This window comes from Mesocricetus auratus, unplaced genomic scaffold (genome assembly GCF_017639785.1).
Source record: "Mesocricetus auratus isolate SY011 unplaced genomic scaffold, BCM_Maur_2.0 Super-Scaffold_100011, whole genome shotgun sequence".
Taxonomy (NCBI): Eukaryota; Metazoa; Chordata; class Mammalia; order Rodentia; family Cricetidae; genus Mesocricetus; species Mesocricetus auratus.
The window spans coordinates 2,720,547-2,741,817 of record NW_024429195.1 but is presented as its reverse complement, the minus strand read 5'-3'; the positions used below and the strand labels follow the sequence as shown (position 1 = coordinate 2,741,817).

At 44.5% G+C, this 21,271-nt stretch overlaps 1 protein-coding gene across 3 annotated transcripts in view; it reads left to right on the top strand.

Moving 5' to 3' along the window:
* The window catches only part of Gmps (guanine monophosphate synthase), a 51,981-nt gene that overhangs the window by 12,190 nt on the left and 18,520 nt on the right, over positions 1–21,271 (top strand). The window contains exons 3-7 of one of the 3 annotated variants that reach the window (XM_040754347.1): positions 3,254–3,334; positions 9,918–10,099; positions 13,704–13,818; positions 16,874–16,971; positions 18,778–18,881. In XM_040754347.1, the coding sequence (XP_040610281.1) occupies positions 3,254–3,334; positions 9,918–10,099; positions 13,704–13,818; positions 16,874–16,971; positions 18,778–18,881 (580 nt within the window). Of the gene's footprint in view, positions 1–3,253; positions 3,335–4,219; positions 4,411–9,917; positions 10,100–13,703; positions 13,819–16,873; positions 16,972–18,777; positions 18,882–21,271 lie in introns of those variants that run through there. The other 2 variants (XM_040754349.1, XM_040754348.1) reach the window with 2 other exon arrangements.

Genomic DNA, 21,271 nt, shown 5'->3' with positions numbered 1-21,271 from the left:
AAAGAAAAGGCCTTGTAGAGGCTGGGCATATGTCTCAATGTAGTGTTTGCTTACAGAGCTGTGGATTTCATCCTTGGTGTGCCAATAGAGGAGAAAATCAGAAAAGACAACACAGCTTCTACCAGGAGTACTCCCCCTGGGAATTCTGACCTGATGCAGAGGAAATCCTGCTGTCCTAAGCAGTTTGAGAAAGAGGCCACAGAGAGGGTCAAAGTGTCCCAGCCCTCAGAGGATGTCCCCAGAGCAGGTGGCAGAGGGGTGAGTGAGAAAGCCTTGGGAGAGATTGTTCCAAGCCCCAACCTTTGGGCTGCTCTATCTCAGGCCTAGTAGAACCAGCTTTCAGACCGCACCAACTGATACAGTGAAGCAGGGAAAAAATGTTGATGATGAATAAACTCTACCCTAATTGCAGAAAAAAATTCCCTTTAGTGGCCAGGTTTTCATAAAGAAATCAATACTGGATACAGTCACAGGCCATTTTTTGGAATGTGCCTGCATTTGATTTCTGTTTCTGTCATGCATTTTAGGCAGAACATCACTAATGTAACACTGTGCTCATCTCACTAAGATCATCAAGTGACACACTGTACTGATTTGTTGTTAATGGTGACATTCATGTTGGTCACTCAAATAAGGAGGTGTATTAAGACACCTCTAAAGTTGCTAATTTTTGTCAGATGTGGTTGCATTCATACTTGGGAGGCTGATGCAGTTAAATCATGTCTAGTTCATGGCTAGCAAGGGTTGACATTGAGACCATATCTCAAAAACAACAAACAAACAAGGCCAGGCTGTATCGCACACCTTTAATCCCAGCACTTGGGAGGCAGAGGCAGGCGGATCTCTGTGAGTTTGAGACCAGCCTGGTCTATAGAGTACCTACAGATCTAAGTTTCAGAACAGGCTCCAAAGCTACATGGAGAAACCCTGTCTCAAAAACAAAACAAACAAAAGAAAGACAAAAATCTTGCTATTTTACCTTGTATGATTAATGATTGTTATGTGGGGAGATACTCTGAGATAGTGTAAGTAGAACCTACTTCTTATCTTTTACTCACTGATTTTAGCATCCATTGACATTTCATGTCTGAAATCATTACTATTGTGATGGTTGAATAGTGTTTATTATTTCTGGCTCTTTTTTGCTCCACAGTCTGTTATGAAATCTATCTGTGCCACCCACCTCCCGCTGCAGTTCTCATTTCCTCTGTGGTTTGAGACAGTGTCTCCACTCCGTACTCCAGGCTGGCCACATAGAATGCTCCAGGCCAGCCAGGGCAACATAGTGAGAAAGATACTTTGTGCAAAAGGCCAGAGTCAAGAAAGAACACCCCCTATTTAAGGGACTGAAGCTGTTTGCGTGTGTGGAGGGGAGCGAGGGAGCAGCAGAGTACGGCCTGCAATGCTAATAGGCTAGTGGTCCCACATCTCTGCAGACCTAGCAGGCAAGTGAGCGGTTTGGATTCAGTTGCAGCTGGTGGCGAGGAAAGACTGAAACTGAAGCTGTGTAGGAGGCTGAGGCAGAAGGTCACAAGGTCAAGGCCAGCCTGGGCTACAAAGTAAGTTCAATGTCTTTCTGGGCAACTTAGTGAGACCCAAGTAAGAATAAAAAATAAAAGATTGCTGGGGGGTATAGGTGAGTGACAAAGAGCTGGCCTACGTCCAATCTCCAAAACTACATAGTGTGTCAGTCAGGGCTCTCTAGTAGACTAGAACTGAGGATGCATATACGGTAAAGGGACTTACTGGACCGGCTTCTCTGATACCGTCTGGGTGCTTGAGCAGTGAGCAGTGGTGGTCTACATCCTGGAGAGCCAGAGAACCTGGTAGCTCTTCAGAATCCTCAGCTGTTGAGCTACCTCCATCCTCCAAGTCTTACCCACAGGATTCAGTCCACACTAGAAGGTTGGAAACTCTGGGTTCTGCACTAAAGAAGAACGGTAGCAGCAGCGACCGGTAAATGAACTCAGCTTGACAGAGAAAGGCAATGAGCAGTCAAATAATCAGAAAGCAAACTCTTCCCTTGGACTCCATTTTATCTGGATATCATGGGAACACGATGCTAACATGTAAAGTGGTCTTCCCCTTTCATGTAAGGTGATCAAGAAAACCTATTACACTTGTGCCTAGACACTTATCTCTTACTTGATTAGAGACCACGTTATATTGACAATCAGGATTAACCATCACTCCATAACAGGCATCTAGAGCTCAGAAAAGAGGTGTCAAGAGACTCCGAAGTTTTTCTTTTATTTACTTCCTTTCCTTCTTGGTTTTTTTTTTTTTTTTTTTTTTGTAGCTCAGGCTATCTTGGAACTCACTGTGTAGCCTAGGCCAGCCTTCAACTAGGACATGATAACATATGACTTCTGCATGCCATCCATCTTTTTAAAAAAGTTCTTATTTCATTTTGTGTGTGTGTGTGTGTGTGTGGTATATGTGCACACGTGTTTATGTGCACACGTGTTGATGAGCACAGAGGCCGTGGGAGGAGGTTCTCTATCAACCTCCACCTTATTCCCGAGACAGGTTCTGTCACTGAGGCTGGGGCTAGGCTGGCGGCCAGCAAGCCCATGTGATTCTCTTATCTCTTGTCCTCCGAATTTCTGGGTTTATAGGTGAATGTGGCCACACCTGGATTTTACATGGATGCTGGGTCTTGAACGCAGGTCCTTATGTTTGGGTAGTTCTTATCTGCTGAGTCATCTGTCCAGCCAAACACCATTCATTCTTTTCTTTCTTTCTCTCTCCCTTCCCCACAGTTTTCCCTGTATAGCTCTGGTTGTCCTGGAACTCACTCAGTAAACCAGGCTGGCCTAGAACTCAGATGTTCCTGCCTCAGACTCCTGATTTCTGGGATCAAAAGTGGTGGTCAGCCACCATCCATTCTTGAAAGACAACAACAACCAGGCCAGCTAGTAAATAGACAGTAATTTCTTCAACAGGGTAGACTCTACGAGAAATCTATAGCTTATTGTTAAAAACTGAGCCAGTGAGTTCTGGGACAGCCAGGGATACACAGAGACACCGTCTCTTAAAATACACTGAGCCACCCACCCCTGCTGACATTGTGAATCCGTTATTGAAATGTCTCTTGCAGTTTACTAGTTTTCAGGTTGAGGTGATATGCAGCCAGCCCTTAGAGCCAGTTATCACATTGTTCTGCTGCATTGCTAGGGTCGGAGCGGTGGAAGCGGGTGGATGTTACACAAGTTGAAACTGTTCATTCGTTGACTCCACTCTGTTCATGCAGACCCACCAAGAAAACCCAACTATCATGGCACTGAGAAATTCAACTGTCCATTTTTCCAACCAAAACCAAACCAAACACAAGGTAAGTGAATCAGGACTGCTTGAGTGACAAATTATTTTACTGTGTCTTAGTTTTCTGGTTTGTAAAAGATAGGACAAGAACAGTCCTTCACCATTCTCAAGACACTGGTAAATTCTGGTGGTTCCAACTTGCTCGACGTCACTCCCTGACAGCAGAGCACGGGCAATGTTAGTGTTTTGTAATGGATGGATAGTTGTTGAAAGGCTTTACTAAAAGTCATCATTGTATGTTTTTTTTTTTTTTTAAGATAAGGTGGTAGGTCGGAAAACTATTGACTCAGCTTCCCGGGTGCTGGTATTCAGGGATGAGCCAGGACACTCTGTTAGTGTTTTCCCTGAACCCTGATTCAGGCTTTCTTTCAGAGAACCACTCCAAAGTAACACTGGCCCCGATGGGTGCCGACGGGCTAGCTGGAGGAACTACAGGAAAACAATTCCTAACGAAACAAACCACTGTTTGCTGTGTTGGCTATATGAGCTCCAGGACCAGCCCGTTGGTGCAGCTGCCAATCAGTGCAGCTGGCAAGCTCCTTTCTTTTTGGAAATCCTGTAGGCGTTGTAGACCTGATGTCCTGTAGCTGAGTCCAGGCTACCTAAGAGGCCCTCGAAGGCCTGCTCCTTGGAGCCACCACCGGCCTTTGGCTGCCACTGAAGTCAGGTGACCTTCAGCGCAAGGGGCCTCCCTGACTGGGGCTTCCCTTGCGGCCGAGCCAAGCTAAGCCGCCCTGGGCTCCTATTAGCGGTAACAAGCCAGGCCGCAGCCGCGTGGCGAAAGCTTTCCATGCCGGTAGGCGGGCGGCTCGCTTCCCTGGGGGCCGGCGGGGGCGGGGCTTGGCTGGCCCCGCCTCCTAGGGCGGGCCGGTTGGGGGCGGCCGCACTGACGTCCGGAAGCTGGAGGCGGGAGCCGCGCTCGCCGCCGCTGTGCTCGGGAGCTGCCGCCGTGCTGCACGCTCACCGCGGCTCTCTGGTCCCGGAGCGGCGCCGCTCGTCTCCAGGCCTCTCCAGCGGTCTCCGCCCGCGGCGCCGATCCCCTCGGCGCCCCCCGCCGCGATGGCCCTGTGCAACGGAGATTCCAAGGTCAGTGTGCGCCTGGGTCCCCGCCGCTCTCCGCAGGCGTGAGCGAGACCCGGGGGCTCGGCCGTGTCCCTCGGCCCGGCCCGCGGCGCGGCCTCCCGCGGTCGGAGGCGCCCGATCGGCTCGCCAGTGGGAGATCCGTGCGGCGGCCCGGTCCTTAGGGACGCCGAGGCCCTGGGGCCGCATCGGGGCCTCCCTCGCGTGCGGCGTCAGCGCCGGCGGGCCCGTGGTCTTCCCCGCCCGGGCGGGGGCCTGGCTGTTCGGTTTCCCGCCGCCGTGGGGTCCCGGCGAGCGCCCCCTTTGCGCCGGGGCCCAGGTGTGCTCCGTCCGGCGCCGGCTCTCCCGCCATCCTCGGAGGGAGGGGAGGTGTGTGACAGATTCCGGTCCTGCGCACCCCGCCGCCGGCCTCACGCGCTGGTTTTGGGGACCTGCTCACCGCCGCCGGGTCTCTCGCTGCGAGCCGAGGGCTGGACGAGTTGACCAAGGGCGTGAGCCCAGACCGAGAGCGTTGTCGGGCCGTTGATGAGCTCGTCGCCCTCAGCTCCCGGCCTCGGCCCCCTGCCTTTCCCCTCCGAGTTGAAGTCGGCTTTGGCCGGGAGGTCTTCATGACCTCCTCAAAGCGGGAAACTGCAGGGTTGACCTGCGATTCGCTTCAGCGAGGTGCGCATCACCCTCTGCGTCGCTGTGGCCTGGCTTTAGGGAACTGGTTCCATTTCCTTTCGCGTGTATGAGACTCCGAGCTTTGAAGCGAGGATCGAGTTCCACAGCCACGCATAATTTCAGTGCTGTTACAAAGACGGAGCTTAAGCGTCACAACTTCTCGAATGGCTGTTTAATACTTAGTAATCACACAGAGCCTGCATTGAACAAATGAATGAACATTGTGAGGTCGCTCCTATCCATAGTCTCAAAGCTAGGCACCTGTCACGCTCTCACATACTTAGGTTCATTTGTCTTTAATTTAGCATCTGTATGGTGCATGAATCCGCTGAGGTATCAGAGGAACACAAGCCTACTTTACAAGCTTTGAAAAATACACACTGCGATACAGAAGAGTATTTTCACGAAATTAAGTCGTACCAGAAAGTTAAAATTTCAGTTTTCAAATGATCTCAACAGTATGAGCATAATTTTAAAAACTTTTAAAAAAAGAGTTTTGATTTCTGATAGGAGTTTACGGTGAATTAGCTAAATTTTATTTCAGGGTCATGGGGGGCGTTAAGCAGTTTAGCTGGTCTGTAACTCCAGTCCCCGGTGATCCAACGCCCTCTTCCGTCCCCTGCGGACACTGCATGCACGTGGCGCAGACATAGCACATGCCTGCAAAACACCCTTATGCCGGGGCATTGGTGGTGCAGAGGCAGGCGGATCTCTGAGTTCGAGGCCAGCCTGGTCTACAGAGTTTGTTCCAGGACAGCCAGTGCTTTTACACAGAGAAACCCTGTCTGGAAAAACAAAACAAGCCCTTATTCAGAATTAAAAAATAAAATGAAAAACAAATTAAAAAACCAAAACACCTAACCTAATCTTTAAGCTGAGCAATTAGAATTAACCATGGAAGATGTTATCCCAGCCCCTTCCAGTGTTAGTCTAAGACTAGCTTCCTCTACATGCACAAACTGTTACACTTTGTTCAAAAAATGTTTGAGTGTTCTGCCTGCATGTGTGTGCCTGTGTGCCCGTGGAGGCCAGGAAATGACACCAGATCCCTTGCACTGGAATTACAGACAGTTGTGAGCGGCCACATGGCTGTTGAGAATTGAAGCTGGGTCTTCTGGAAGAGCAGCCAGTGCTCATAATCGCTGAATAAGTCTCTCCAGCCCAGGTTTTTAAAAACCTTTAAAAATTCCGTTATTTTATGTAATTGGGTGTTCTGGTTGGCTTTTGATATTTGGGAAGATGAACTCAGCTGAGAAAATGCCTCCCAGATTGCCTGTAGGCAAGTCTGTAGGGCATGCTTTTGGTGTGGGTGGGAGTGCCCCCACCTTGTGTAAGCCAGCTTGGGGAGCAAGCAGTCTTCGTTTAATGGCTCTCTTCTCCTGCCTTGAGTTCCCTGGTGATGGACCACCATCGTCAACGGAATAAACTCTTACCTTTCCAAGTCACTTTTGGTCATAGTGTATCTTATCACATACAGCATTAAGAAGCTAAGAAACTGGTATTTAGCCTTCATGGAGGTGTTTGGTGCCGATGGAGGCTAGAAGAGGGTACCATATCCTCGGCACTGGAATTGTAGATGGCCATGAGCCACACGTGGGTTCTGGGAGCTGAGCCAGATCGTCTGGAGTAGCCGCCAGTGCTCTAATGGTGGAGCGTCTCTGCAGCCCCAGCATCCGTGGTTACACTGTAGTCCATGCTTGCTTGGAAGTCATGACAGCCGCCAGCCCCAGCCTCTTCAATGCTACGCTGGGATTAGGAGTGTAAGCCACAACACTCACTTTACCTTTTATAACTTTTTAATATACTCGCTGCAGACAAAATAAACAAAAATAAGCCCTCTATGAATCAAGAGAGAGTGTCTTTGTAGTGGGCCAAATTTTCACCAAACTCTGTTCCCATACAATCATAATTCATTAGGCTTTTATTTTTAATCCATGGACTTTGTTTTGTTTGTTTTTGTTTTTAAAAACCATGATGCTGGAGGAACTAAAAACCATGAATATGCGCCGGGCGTTGGTGGCGCACGCCTTTAATCCCAGCACTCGGGAGGCAGAGGCAGGCGGATCTCTGTGAGTTCGAGACCAGCCTGGTCTACAGAGTGAGTTCCAGGACAGCCTCCAAAGCCACAGAGAAACCCTGTCTCGAAAAACCAAAAAAAAAAACCAAAAAACAAAAAACCATGAATATGCTAGCTAACTTTTAATCCCCCAACCTTTTTTTTTTTTTTTTTTTTTTTTTTGAAACAGCATTTCACTATGTAGTTTTGGCTGTCCTGGAACACCTGTAGATCAGGCTAACCTTGAACTCAGATCCTCCTGCCTCTGCCTCCCTGGTGCTGGGGTTAAAGGCCTGCTCCACCACCTGGCTGCTTTTCATTTTTTTTGTGTTACGTTTCAGTTTGTCTTATTATCTTGTGATATTAATTGTGAAGACTTTACTTTGGAGGGGCTATGGGGGGGGTGAAGGGAGAGGATCTCATGTATCTCAAGTTGTCCATAAGTTTCTCCAGCCTTCATTTCCTGAGTATTGGGATTACAAATCTGTGAACCCACTCCCAACTGATTTTTCACTTCTTTGGATAATTGTTTTATAATAAATACAGTCTTTAAAAACATGTTTCAATTAATTTATTTACATACAACAGTGCTACTGATTTTACACAGGTAACAACTCCTGGCCACAGGTGCTCAGCACCTGTTATTTTTTTTACTGTGTGTATGAGCTAGAGCAATGAAGGGCTTCTCACAGCCCAGACAAACGCTGTCCACTGAGCTGCATCTCCTCTTGGTCTCCCCTGCTTCCCTTCTCCTTCCTCCCAGCCCCTCTGATCCCCTCCCTGACCCCACTTCTGGCACATGCTCGTCAGGTGCAACCTAAGCCCCAAAATTGTGATTCTGCAGCAGGCCAACTGGCTCTTAGATTTGAGTATTGGCTCTGTCAATGACTCTGGCATAGAGCTTCACTGTCTAATGCCATTGAAGATTGAGGGGGACAGTTATCATTGTGGCAGCATCTTTTGGTTTGTGAAGGTAGGTAATAGTTTGGATTGTTTTTTAATTTAAATTTTTATTTAGAGTAGATGTAGTAAGTGGTCACCTGTACAGATCTCCAAGTATATAGGTTGAATTTTTATAGTGTGTGCCACCACCACCCCAGTATAAGTATTTCTATCACTTCTGAAGTTCCCTCACACTCTGGCAACAATGTTGTTTTCCTATACATGAAAAATACATAGTAAGGGTTGGAGAGATGGCTCAGTGGGAAAGAAAAATGCTTGCCACACAAGTGTGAGAACCCAGGTTCTGATCTTCAGAATTCACAAGTTGTCCTCTGACCTTTATTTACATGCACTGGCATGTGTGTCTACCGACACACTAAGTAAATACAGAAATGTAAAATGAGTAATTCAATAAATAATTGTAATAGAAACTCATGTGTTATGTATTCTGATCTCAGATCCTGGGTAATGTACTTTTACTGTGCTTGGATATCTGATGTCTACTTTTTCTTACCAACACTATTTCCTAAAGATACTCTGCATTATGTAAGATGAACAACTGTGTTGCTGTCAACGACAGTTAGAATCATGTGGATACAATAAAACACATCAAGGCAGAACATAATCCTTCAGATAGATCCAGAAAGGTTTGTTTAGACAGACTTTGTGACTGTGTAGTTCATCCTTAGGCTGACCTCAAACTCACTATGTAGCTGAGGATGACCTTGAACTAATGATCTACCACTACACAAAATGTTAGCATTATAAATTTGCTGTGTGTTTGCAAAGTACTGGAATTCAAGGCCTGTGCCACCATGAATAATTAACTAAAACAGCTTTTGCAATATGATGCAAATAAGTTTGAAAATCTAATTAAACCACATTGTGAATAGTACAGAGCTTGAAGAGAAAAGAACTTGCCTTCATTACTGGGTGCTGCTCTTTGCATTACCTTACTTGTTGAAAACTGTTGGATAGGAAAATTGGTAGTCGACGGTTCAGTGTCTATCACCCACGACATGCAGTTCACAAGCTGCCACTATCTCCAGTTTCTGATGCCCCCTTTTGGCTCTGGGCTCCTGTACACAGGTGGCATACATACACTGTTTGAAAACTTCTAAAAATGTTAGTGTTGTAGGTTAGATATGTCTGTTGCAAAAGATTTTAGTTAAAGTGAATGTAGCCATACTTACACTGCAGTGGCAGGTTTTAACCACATCTTTAATATGCTTCTCAGAGGAATGTCAAGCCTATTGGGGCAATCATGTGACTTACTGTCTAGAGGAGGCACAAGTAATAGGAATGCTGGCATAGCAGGCAGAAATCAGGACTGCTAGAACAGAGCTGTTTGTCTGCAACATAAGTTAACAAGTTGCATTTCTGTGTGATTTTGGAGCTAACAGTGACCCCTCTGTTTTTTAAAATGGTGTAATTAAAAAAGAATTATATTGTGTATGTGAAGACACAGTGTGCCACAGCATGCATGTCAGAGGAGAACGCATGTCAGAGGAGAACGTGTGTGTGTGTGTGTGTGTGTGTGTGTGTGTGTGTGTGTGTGTAGGGATTTCCCTGGGTAGCCACTTTAGCTGTCCCGGAACTTTGTAGACCAGGCTGGTCTTGAACTCATAGAGTTCTGCCTGCCTGTTCCTCCAGAGTACTGGAATTAAAGGTATACACTACTACCTCCCAGCCCAGAGGACAATTGATTCTCTCCTGCTGTGTAGGCCTCTGGGATCAAACTCAGGTCCTCAAACTTGGGTACAACTCTGTTCCTGCTGAGCCACCCTACTAGCCCGCCCTAATAAGTAATGTAGCTTTTGTAAATCAGAATTTCCGTTTGTTTTACTTGTAGCCAGAGAATGCTGGAGGAGACCTAAAGGATGGCTGTCACGAGTACGAAGGAGCTGTTGTCATTCTGGATGCTGGGGCTCAGTATGGAAAAGTCATCGACCGAAGAGTGCGGGAGCTCTTTGTGCAGTCAGAGATCTTCCCCTTGGAAACACCAGCTTTCGCCATAAAGGAGCAAGGATTTCGGTAACCTTTGATCGTTGTTTGAGTTTTACATCTTGGGATGTTTTATGATTAGTTTACTTGGACATGTGGGTTTTTTCTATAAAAACCCAGCTTGGTTTTTTAAAGAAATTTCCTATAGCTTTGATTTGGAATTTAAAAGGAATAATTTATACTTTCGGGTAAAAAGATAAGCTTGATGTCTTAATTTTTTGTTTGTTTTGATGATGTGTATCATTATACTTTGTTCTGATTCTACTCCATTTCCTTCCCACTGCTCCTCTTTTCTCCTCCACACAGGTTTTCCTTCTGTATACAGAGGCGTCTGCAGCACACTGAGCCTTTCGGTCTGTGGTCTAGGCAGATTGTCACCCTATGCAGATTCCTTCATGTCCCCAGGGTAGCTAATGTAGGGCTGACTTCCAAGTGTGTTGAGTGTGGAGAACAGCTACGGTATTGATCTGTACAGACAAAGGACCTGTGTTTGTTCTCTCAAGACCTCCTGTATATTAATTAATTAACAACCCTGCTGGAGGACTGTCGCCGAGGGTATCAAACACCTGTGCCATCATAGTAGGACTCAACAGCAATGATTAGCAGGTGGCTTCAGAGTTTGATCTACCGGCTGGTCTCTGGCTCAGTTATCAAACTTGAGAGTTACTCTTGTGAAATGTGTATTCTTCTGCCAGCTGCCCGAGCCCAGAGACGCTTCAACCCCAAATAACACACAGAGACTCTATCAGTTACAGTGCTGTCGGCCAATGTCCAGGGCTTCACATTGGCTAGTTCTGTCTTAAGTATAAGCCATGACTACTAGTATATATTTCTATAAGGACTTATCTTTTTGAGGACACCATCCTGATGTATCCCCTCTTCACAGGATCACATGGTGACTCCTACTTTTTACTACACTCCCAGAATCCTCCCCAACCCCTAGGCCCAACTGTCCTGCTTTCCTATTGGCCAACAGTGCTTTATCAACCAATAAGACAAACATTCCCCCCCCCCCCAATCAGTTCTTCCCTTGGACTATGATGATGGAAGGAGTTCAGGTCACCAGACTTGCATGGCAAGCTCTTAACGGCCTTCCTAGTAGTCAATACCCCCCCCCATGTGTATTTGTGTCAGGTGTTAGAAGCCCTGGAACTTGAGTTACATACAGGTGTGAGCTGCCATGTGGGTGCTGGGAATTGAACCAGGGTCCTCTGGAAGAGCACCCACTGCTCTTAACTGCTGTCCCAGCCCCCAAACTCAGTATTTTATGAGCTTTCTTGGTCTCCAGAGAGTTCTTTCTCTAACCCTCCTGCCTTTTTCTGTAGAGTTGGGGATTCAGGTGCATACTGTCTTATCTTTGTTTAGCTGCTTGCTACCAGCGGATGTCCTTTTATTTATTTATGTGTGTGGGTGTTTGCCATGCACCCATGTGCATCCCTGGTGCTCCGCATCAGATCCCTTGGGACTGGAGTTGCAGATGGTTCTGAGCCTGGCTCCCTACTGCCGAGCCATCCATCTCTCAAGTCCTCAGAGCTGCTTCCTTTTCTTTTGTATTGAAATAATTCTTTTCCACATAATAAATTCTGATCGTAGTTTCCCTCGTCCAGATCCTCCCCACCCATCCCCATCCACCTCTACACCTTTCTCTTTAGGAAAAATAAAACAGTAAAAAAGATAATAAAGCCAGAATAAAAAAAGAAAGAAAAAGCACAAGAGACACATAGACACAAAAAAGTACAAGCAAAAGACCAATAAGGCTTAAAAAAAAAGCCTAACAAAGCGTTATGATTTTCTGCGACCATCTACTGCTGGGCTTGGTGCCTGTCCTTAAGTGTGGTTTGAATACCCAGTGAGACTCCATTGCAGAAACTAAATTTTCCTTTGCAAGCAGTTGCCAGTGGGAGGCAGCTTCCTGGCTAGGGGTGGGATATAATGTCACTTCCCTTCTCAGCTCTAGGACCCCATGTGGTTTGGACCTGAGTGCGCCCTGTGTTCCAGGCTCTGGGTTCATATGTGTGTCAGCCCTGCTGTATCTGGAAGACGCTGTTTGCTTGGTGTCACCCATCCTCTCCTGCAGTCTTTCTTTCTCTGCAGTTCCCTGAGCTCCCTGGGGGAAGGGTTTGATGAGGACATCCTGTTTGGACTTTTTTTGTTTTTTGTTTTGTACAAGTTACATTGGTATTTTATCACTGTGACTTTTATTTCTTTGATCCTTTCTGCTGGAAGTTCTATTTGGCCATTTCTTTTTTGTTTGCTTGCTTGTTTTGTTTTAGAGATGATCTCACTATGTAATTATGGCTATCCTGGAATTCAGTTTGTAAACCATGCACAGAGGTCCTCTTGCCTCTCGCGGTTGGGATTAAAGGCTTGTGCCACCACAGCCAGCTTAACTGTTGTTCTTTTAGTTTTGTATCCTGACAGACTTGGTGCCCACCTTTATGGCCTTCACCTGCGTGATTTGTATAACTTGTTGGGTATTATAAGACTCACAGTGTTGGTTCACCTCAGTTGTTGAGGATTTTCACACTTGGTTTAAGTACTCCTGGAGTTCTATCCTTTATTTAATCTGTCTTTAAAGTTTGCCTTCCGTTTAATACTACTGAGACCTTCTAGCCTGGAGTTGTTTAGTAGACTGGAATGGACGAAGGAAGGATCCGGGCACAGTGGTTACTGTTTTGTAGACAGTTCTCACTGGGAAGCCCTGGTGGCACCTGATAGAGTTAACATGGGGCTGGCAAGATGGCTCCGCCGGTGAGCGGAAGGAGAGAACGGACTCCGTGTTAGCTTCTGATTTCCACAAGTGCTGTGGTTCAACAGTTAAAAAAGGAAATTGTAAACATGCCTGAGAGCCTAGCGCTCCTGACTATTACGTGCTTGCTTCCCCGCACCTCGTCTTTTGTTGGTGCCAGGACCTCTTAAAAGCTGGGCAAGTGCTCTACCAACCACTGGGCAAGCTTTGGGCTTTACTGCATCTTACAGAGTTAGCTTTGTTAGGAATGGGTTATGTATCTATTCTAGTGCTATTCCAAACCTTTTTTTCTCCAGCCCTTAGGTGTCACTCACAGTACCTGATGCTGTTGTATACCCGTCTAAGATTATTTTACACATTTGGCTCATACCACCCCAGCTTCCAGTGCTTTCTTTGTTTTGTTTTCTCCTGCTGCTCTCTAGATAGGCGCTCCTCTGCAGGCTGGCCCGCATAACTGCTTCTGATTGTAGCTGTTCATAGTTCCTCCCACAGGAGTGCATGCTTAATGTCTAGCGACTGTGGCAGTGTGTGCTATTTTCCCAGCACTCACGAAGCTGAGGAGGTGGGTAGTGAGTTCCATGTTAGTCTTGGCAACATAGTGAGACTGTCCCCCCAAAATCCAGAAACAAGCCAAACAGTAAAGTCAGCTTTAGATTTTAACCACCCCCCAAATACCAGTAAACACGAATTTCTTGTGATAGTCCTACTCCTGAAATATTTTTAAGTTTTTAGAATATGCAGAATATTTTGTTGCCAATTGTAACGTAGCTAAATTAGATGACAGATTTGGGCTAACCCTTAAGAACTGGGCATATGGTACAAAATGGGACAGATCTTAATTAAAGATTAGCATCACATTCTGTACTGACTCCTTTCAATCCACAGGGCTATTATCATATCTGGAGGACCTAACTCTGTGTACGCAGAGGATGCTCCCTGGTTTGACCCAGCAATATTTACCATCGGCAAGCCTGTTCTTGGAATTTGCTATGGCATGCAGGTACAGCTGAAAATTGAGTTTGAGAGTTGACTAAATGTTTTATTCTTGTGATTTAAACCACTGTCTCTTTAAGATAATTTAGGCATATTACTGCTGTGTATTGATTCTATAGTAAAGTTGACCTTATAAAGAAACCTGTTTATAAGTAACTAGATTTCTTAACAAACCACCACCGTTTGTCTGTCTGTGTGTATCTGTCTTTCTGTCCATCTGTCTATCCTATCTGTTTATTTGAGACAGAGTCTCACAATGCAGTCCTCACTAGCCTAGAACCTATGTAAGCCGGGTTAGCCTTGAACTCATAGAGATACCTCTGTCTCTGCTTCCCCAAGTTTTGGAATTGGATGTGTGCTCCACTCTGTCCCACCGCTGTCTGTCCGTTTGTAAACAGTGGGAGCTCCTGTTGTTTCTCCCAGCCTCTTTTGTTTGGTGTTGTGCTCTCCATTGGCCATTTTAGCCATGGACCAGATACGTACAAAGTCACTGACTATGAGAACAGATAATGTTAATATCAGTTTTACCAAACAAGTTCTAAAGGAATAGAAACATAAACCAGATTAAAAATTATCGAAATTATAGTATGTAAACATTGTCTTACTTGATTGGATCATCTGGAAATAATGAATAATGTGTTATGATTAGTTGCATATTAGTACATTTAATGAGTCCCCTCTTTCCTTCCCCTGTCCTTTCTTTTCTCCCTCTATCCTCCTTCCCTCTCTTTCAGCTTGCTTAGGTACAGAACTTTTTGATGCATAGTCCAAACTACCTACAAGTGGGTAATCCTCCTGCTGAAGCCTTGAGTACTGTGATATTTTCCCTTTAAAAAAAAAACTTCTTGTCCCCCTCCCCCCATGTTAGTCAGGGTTCTCTAGAGGAACAGAACTGATAGAATGAACATATATGGAGTGGGAGAGAGAGTTTATTAGAGTGGTTTATAGGCTATGGTCCCTCTAATCCAACAGTGGCTGTCTCCCAGCAGAAAGTCTGAGAATCCAGTAGTTGTTCAGTCCATGAGGCTGGATGTCTCAGCTGGACTTCAGTGTACATCACAATCCCAAAGAAGTAGGCTCTAGTGCCAGAGGTGCTGGCAAAGGCAAAGTTTTCTTTCTCAGCCGGGCGGTGGTGGCGCACGCCTTTAACCCCAGCACTCGGGAGGCAGAGGCAGGCGGATCTCTGTGAGTTCGAGGCCAGCCTGGTCTACAAAGTGAGTTCCAGGTATGTTGACTGCCAGGAGAAGATGGGCCCAGACTTTCTTTTGTGTGTGTGCATGCGTGCGTCGTGTGTGTGTGTGTGTGTGTGTGTGTGTTCGTGTTCAGCCTCAATTGTATAAATACAATTCCTGTGTTAAATGATTCATTTAACTACAAATTCCTCACAGGTGTGCCCAGCAACTTGGTTTTCAGTTGATTTTAGTTGTAATCAAGTTGACAACCAAGAATAGCCATCATATACCCCTTTCCTCTTAAACTCAAAAAAAATTTTTTTAAATCAAGAAATTCTTAAGGTTTTTTTTCTATGCCAAGAAGCTGGAGAGATGGTAAGTGGTTAAGAGCAGAGCAGCTGGGTTTGAGTTCTGGTACCCAGGGATGATAGCAGTAACTGTAGTTCCAGGAGATCTGCTCCCTCTTCTGACTTTCGAGGACACAGGAATGCATTGGCACACATACATACATACATACATGCAGGCAAAACACTAACACATAAAAAAAGGTTTTAAAGAAAAGCCAGATTAATGTATAACCATGTATTAATGTGTTCAGTTTATAAACTGTCTTTTTTCCTCTGAGGCAGGATTTCTCTGTGTAACAGTTCTAGCTGTCCTGTTACTCGTTCTGTAGACCAGACTGGTCTTGAACTCAGATACAGGCCTTCCTCTACTTCCTGAATGCTGAGATTAAAGGCATACACCAACATTCCCAGCTATAAATTGTCTTTGCATGTTTTCCCTTTTGCCTTTAGCATGTAACAAAGGAAAAGAAACAGGTTTTTACAGCAAATACACAGAATAAATATTGTAGAAACAGGGTTTCATGGAGCTTATTCTGCCCTCAAAGCCTTTGCTTCGTGGCTAAGAGGACCTTGAACTCTTGAGTTTTTTAATATATTCTTTCCATCTATTGGAAGAGTAAAGATTATTCTTTGATTGCAGGGGAAGTTAAATCCGAAGTTACATACCGAAGCTGACCAGATTTGTGGTTTGCAGATGAAGTTCATGTCCTTTATGTTATTATTTGTAGTAGCATTATTGTCCTCTCACCCTGCCTCCCTCAGACATGGTTTCTCTGTATAACAACCCTGGCTGTCCTGGAACTTGTTTTGTAGACCAGGCTGGCCTCTGCCTCCAGAGTGCTGGTTTTAAAGGTGTGCCCCGCTATGCCTAAGTGCATTTATGTGGAGTACAAGGCTTCATTGCATTGCCCTTATCTGGTGTCCAGTGTTTCCTCTCATCTGTCATTCTCTAATTCAACCATTCAAAAAAAGGGTCATAGGTTTTTCCTTCATGCCTCTTAGGCATCTCTATAGATCTCCTGTGTTGGTGCTACAGTTCTTACTTGCTATGGCTTTTTAAATCGCAGAGTATCTTTGCAGGAGGTTTTAAATTAAATTCTGAGCTGAGGGAAATTTCTCTTTTTGAGTCAGCGTGTTACTATGTAGCTATGGCTATCCTGGAACTCAGTTACATAGAGTAAGGATGGCTTGAACCCACATAACTTCACTTGCCTCTGTCTCCTGAGTGCTGGAATTAAAGACATGGCACTACACCAGTCTGAAATTTCTCTTTTTAATGTGAATTAAAATATACCAAATGGAAGGTCTGTCAGTGTTTAACAGAAATTAATCTCAAGTCAAATTCCTTGTCAAATTTTGCTATAAATTCATGCTTCTTAATAATTTATATATAGTGATTATAGTTACCTACATTTACTAAATACTTGTTTGCTCAGTTATATTTATGTTACATAAATTTTGAGAGCAAAGGTTATAAGTGAATATTTTTAGCATACAAACTTCTTTTGACTCATTAACATTCATGTTTTTCCTCCTTCATTAGATGATGAATAAGGTTTTTGGAGGCACTGTGCATAAGAAAAGTGTTAGAGAAGATGGAGTTTTCAATATTACAATGGATAACACATGCTCATTGTTCAGGTATCTTAATTTTGTGTCTACTTATGCATGTATGCATGATGTATGTGTGCTTGTGTGTATTAAATCTTTGTTATTTGTATATATGTATATGTGTGTGTGTAAATGCCATGGGGCATGTGTGGTGTTTAGAGGACTGCTGGGAATTGGTCTTTTATGTTACCATGTGGGTCACAGGGCTAACCACTTCAAACACCATTCTTTTTTTTTTACACTAGAGCGCCACCTTGTGTGCTGGTTGTACTTATTTCTAGGTGTTTTTGTAAACAATTAGGCAATGTATTTTTTGAATAATCAGTACATACAATTATTTCTAATTAATATGAGAGTTAAAATATAGGATTTTCATCCAAACGTTTTGATTTTAATGCCTCTTACTCTTAAGCTATATTTATTGTGTGTGTGTGTGTGTGTGTGTGTGTGTGTATTCCGTGGGTGTGCACACCTGTTGAGACAAGAAGAGGGTGAGTGATTGTGAGCCGCCTAATGTTGGTCCTGGGAACCAAATGTGGATCCTCTGGAAGGGGAGTAAGTGCCCTAAACCACAGAGCTGTCACTCCAGCCCAGTGTGTCCTTCTTTTAACCTGAAAATCTTGTTTACTGGCTACATAATAACCTGCATTTTACCTTACATGTAGCTGCAGAATAGCAGTCTCAGTATTGCATACACGCTCAAGCACGGGCGCTGTATATGGTGTCTGTGTGTGGTGGGTGTGCACACGTGAGCATCACATAGAGGCCAAAGGAGAATGTTGGACACCCTACTCTTCGCTCTCTGCCTCATTCTCTTGAGCCAAGGTCTCTGACTGAACCTGAAGCTAGGCCAGGAAACACCTGAGACTTTTCCTGTCTCAGGAGTTCCGGGGCCTCATGTGGCTGCAACTGGCTTTTTATGTGGATACTGTGGATTTGAACTTGGATCCTTGTGATTACATTAAGCCACTGAGCTAGCCCTAGTTCTCAATTTTCATTAGTTGCCCTCTTTGAGATTTAATATCCTTTATTGGTACCAGGCGTTGGTGGTGCACGCCTTTAATCCCAGCACTCGGGAGGCAGAGGCAGATGGATCTCTGGAGTTGGAGGCCAGCCTGGTCTACTGAGTGAGTTCCAGGACAGCCTCCAAAACAACACAGAGAAACCCTGCCTCAGAAAACCCAAAAAAACACCAAATCCTTTATTGGCTTTATTTATTATAAAATATTTATATAAATATAAAATAATATAAGAACATACTTATATTTACATAAATTTAATATATGTATAAATCTAATAGTGTTGCATTGCTATGCAACTTTTACCCCCTACATTTTCTTAATCTACCATATAGCAAACTTCTGTTTCTAAACAAAATGACTGTCTTAGAGTTACTGTTACTATGATGACACACTATGAACAAAGAAACTTGGGGAGGAAAGGGTTTATTTAGCTTAGGCTCCCATATCACTGTTCATGGTCAAAGGACATCAGGACAGGAACTTAGGCCGATCAGGGACCTACATGCAGGAGTTGATGTAGAAGCCATGGAGGAGTGCAGTTTAGTCCCTGTGTCTCGTGCAGCCTGATTCCTTGGAGAACTCAGGGCAACCAGCTCAGGGCTGCCCCCACCCCCACTAATCACTAATTAAGAAAATGCCCCACAGACTTGCCTACACCCGTATGGAGGTACTTTCTCAATTGAGGTACCCTCTCTCTGATGACGCTTAACTTGTTTCATGTTGCTGTAAAACTAGTAGTACAATGATTTATTGATATGGTTCTCGTTGATATTTGTGTGTACATTTAAAAATCTTCCTCTTTACATGTTTTTAGGGGACTTCAGAAGGAAGAAATTGTTTTACTTACACATGGAGACAGTGTAGACAAAGTCGCTGATGGATTCAAGGTTGTAGCACGCTCTGGGAATATTGTGGCAGGTAAAAGTTCTGAATTTTCAGAGTAATCACGAGGAGATATAGTGATCTGTGTGAGATACTTTTAAATGAGTGCTCATTTAGAGTGTTTATTTTCACACTTACTGTGTTCTTTCCCCCCTACTTGTGTCCCACTGAGTGAACTTAGTCTGTCAGCTTTGGCATGAAGTCCTTGCTTGTTCTTTCACAGCTGTTTGTTGTCAGTGTGCAGGAGCCATTGTCACCTGAGGGAGTCATTCAGAATCCATAGTGCTTTACGACACTAAGTTAGAAGCCGGTAGCTCATTCATAGGGACGCACGCACGCGTCTGGGTATGGGCCCAAGAGGATGTGAACGGTGGGAAAGAAAGTTAGTGGCTGCTTTCTGACTCAGGCAGAAGAACAGCACAAATGACCTTGCATATGAAGACGGATGTTTGGGTGTGGTTTGTGTCTAACCCAGCATTTAGGAGGAAGCCCCCACTGAGCTGGGCGGGGTCTCCTTATTCAAAAAGCAAGCAGAAGTAATGAGCCTTATTGTGACTAGTGGTTACTGTTTTGAGGGAAGTGTTAATGGCAAGCAGTGTCCGAGCTGGGCCTGTAGTGAGAGATATGCAAGGGTAAATCCAACACGAGAGGTAGTGGGGCTTTGAGTGATCTTAAGCTTTGGCTTTATTCCTGGATAAGTGGTGTTCTGAATAGAGGGTAGGCATGATCTGATTTCAGGATTATGTTACCATGAGGAGAAAGTAGACTTGGTCATGGTAGAAGCAGGAAGGTGGTATATTCTGGTATCAGGGGAGAAAAGTGAAGTTTAGAGCAGGGTGTTAGACAGACTAGTCACATCTTTGGATTGTGATAATGCTCTGAGTGGACAGATAAAAGATTTGTTTCCTGCTATGGAGTAGCAAAGGTAAAATAGTCAGGTCTTAAATGCTGGATCCCCCCCCAGTAACAGATGGGTAGTAGAATTTCTATTTTCTTAAAGGGAAAGAACTCAGGGGTTTCGGTTTGCACATGAAACTCAAGATGATGTGTTAAACACCAAAACAAAGGTATCCAGTATTCAGTTACACATCTTGACTCCAGAGAAGTACTAGACTGGAGGTCTACAGATGAGCCTAAGCATGGGATATTAGAATCTGTCAGCTCACTTGAGAGTGTGTGGAGAAGACAGCTTCCATGTAGAGACAGGCCAGGAAGGAGAAGAGGACCAGCAGCCAGGAGTGAGAGGGGGCAAACAGTGAATGAGTAAACTGAGTGTGGAGTCCCAAGAGCCAGATAAAGCATGAAGTGCAGTGATCTTGAGCCTGCCAGGCACGACTTAGTTACTAAGGGTGGAGGCAAATTTCTTGATGCATGGATCATAAAACAGGGATAGTAATATCCATGTAAAGCCCCTACCTAGCACTTGTTGCTTGGCAACAGTTAAGCACTGTAGTCAAGTAGGTGAAATCATTTAGTAAATATCCCTAATCTGAATATCTGAAATATTCCACAAGTCAAAACTTATTTGATTACTCACTTGAATTCACAAGTTGCAAGTGTTTTGAGTGCCCCCAAATCCAAGTTGCAGTCAAAATACTGTTTAATTTTATATCACTTGTCTATGATATATATCAGTGAATTTTATGTTTATTCTTGGGTTTCATACAAAATTTAATACCAAAATATCTGTGTGTGACAATGTGACAAAACTTTTTCTGAGGAGACACAACATGTACTTCTACTTGCCCCAGATAGGGAATCCAGGACAGACCAAAGTATGGATACCTCCAAAGTCCAATTTAGTGAGCCAGTGGGTTTCACTGGGATTGCTACAGTAACCTGAGTGAGGCTACTCACAGGGACAGAGATGGCCTAGACAGCCATGTCACCAGCGTCTACCCCAGCGTGGGTGACGCTGCACAGCCAGTTGGCGTCTCACAGATTGGAGAGTGTCTCTTCTAGGTTTCCAGACTGTTCTGGACGTCTGTCTAGGCAGCTGGCCTGGTGTCAGTCTTAGCTCAGTTTCTCCCTTCCTTCCTTTTAATGCTTACTCTGGGCCGTCTAGTGAGTCTGGTCAATTTCAGGGACTTCTTGAAGCTGTTTAAGTTGTTTACTTCCTGCTTAAGGAGCTACCTGCAAAGTGGAATGCTTCAATCTTAGAAACTGTTACACTAGGGCATCTTAAACACTTTGAATAGGGTTGCTCAACCTGTATTTGTAGTTAATGAAACTCAAAAAGGAAATAATAGAAAATACTTTTCTTTTAAATGTTGGGGGTTGTCGAGTATATATGGAAATTGAGTTGTTTTCTATATTAAATAGACAAGAAAACCGAGGTAATGATAGAGAAGTGAAAATCTAGTAAAATCTCTGCCCTGTCTTACAGCTAATTTTTTGCTGTATACTTTATAAAGATTATGACAACG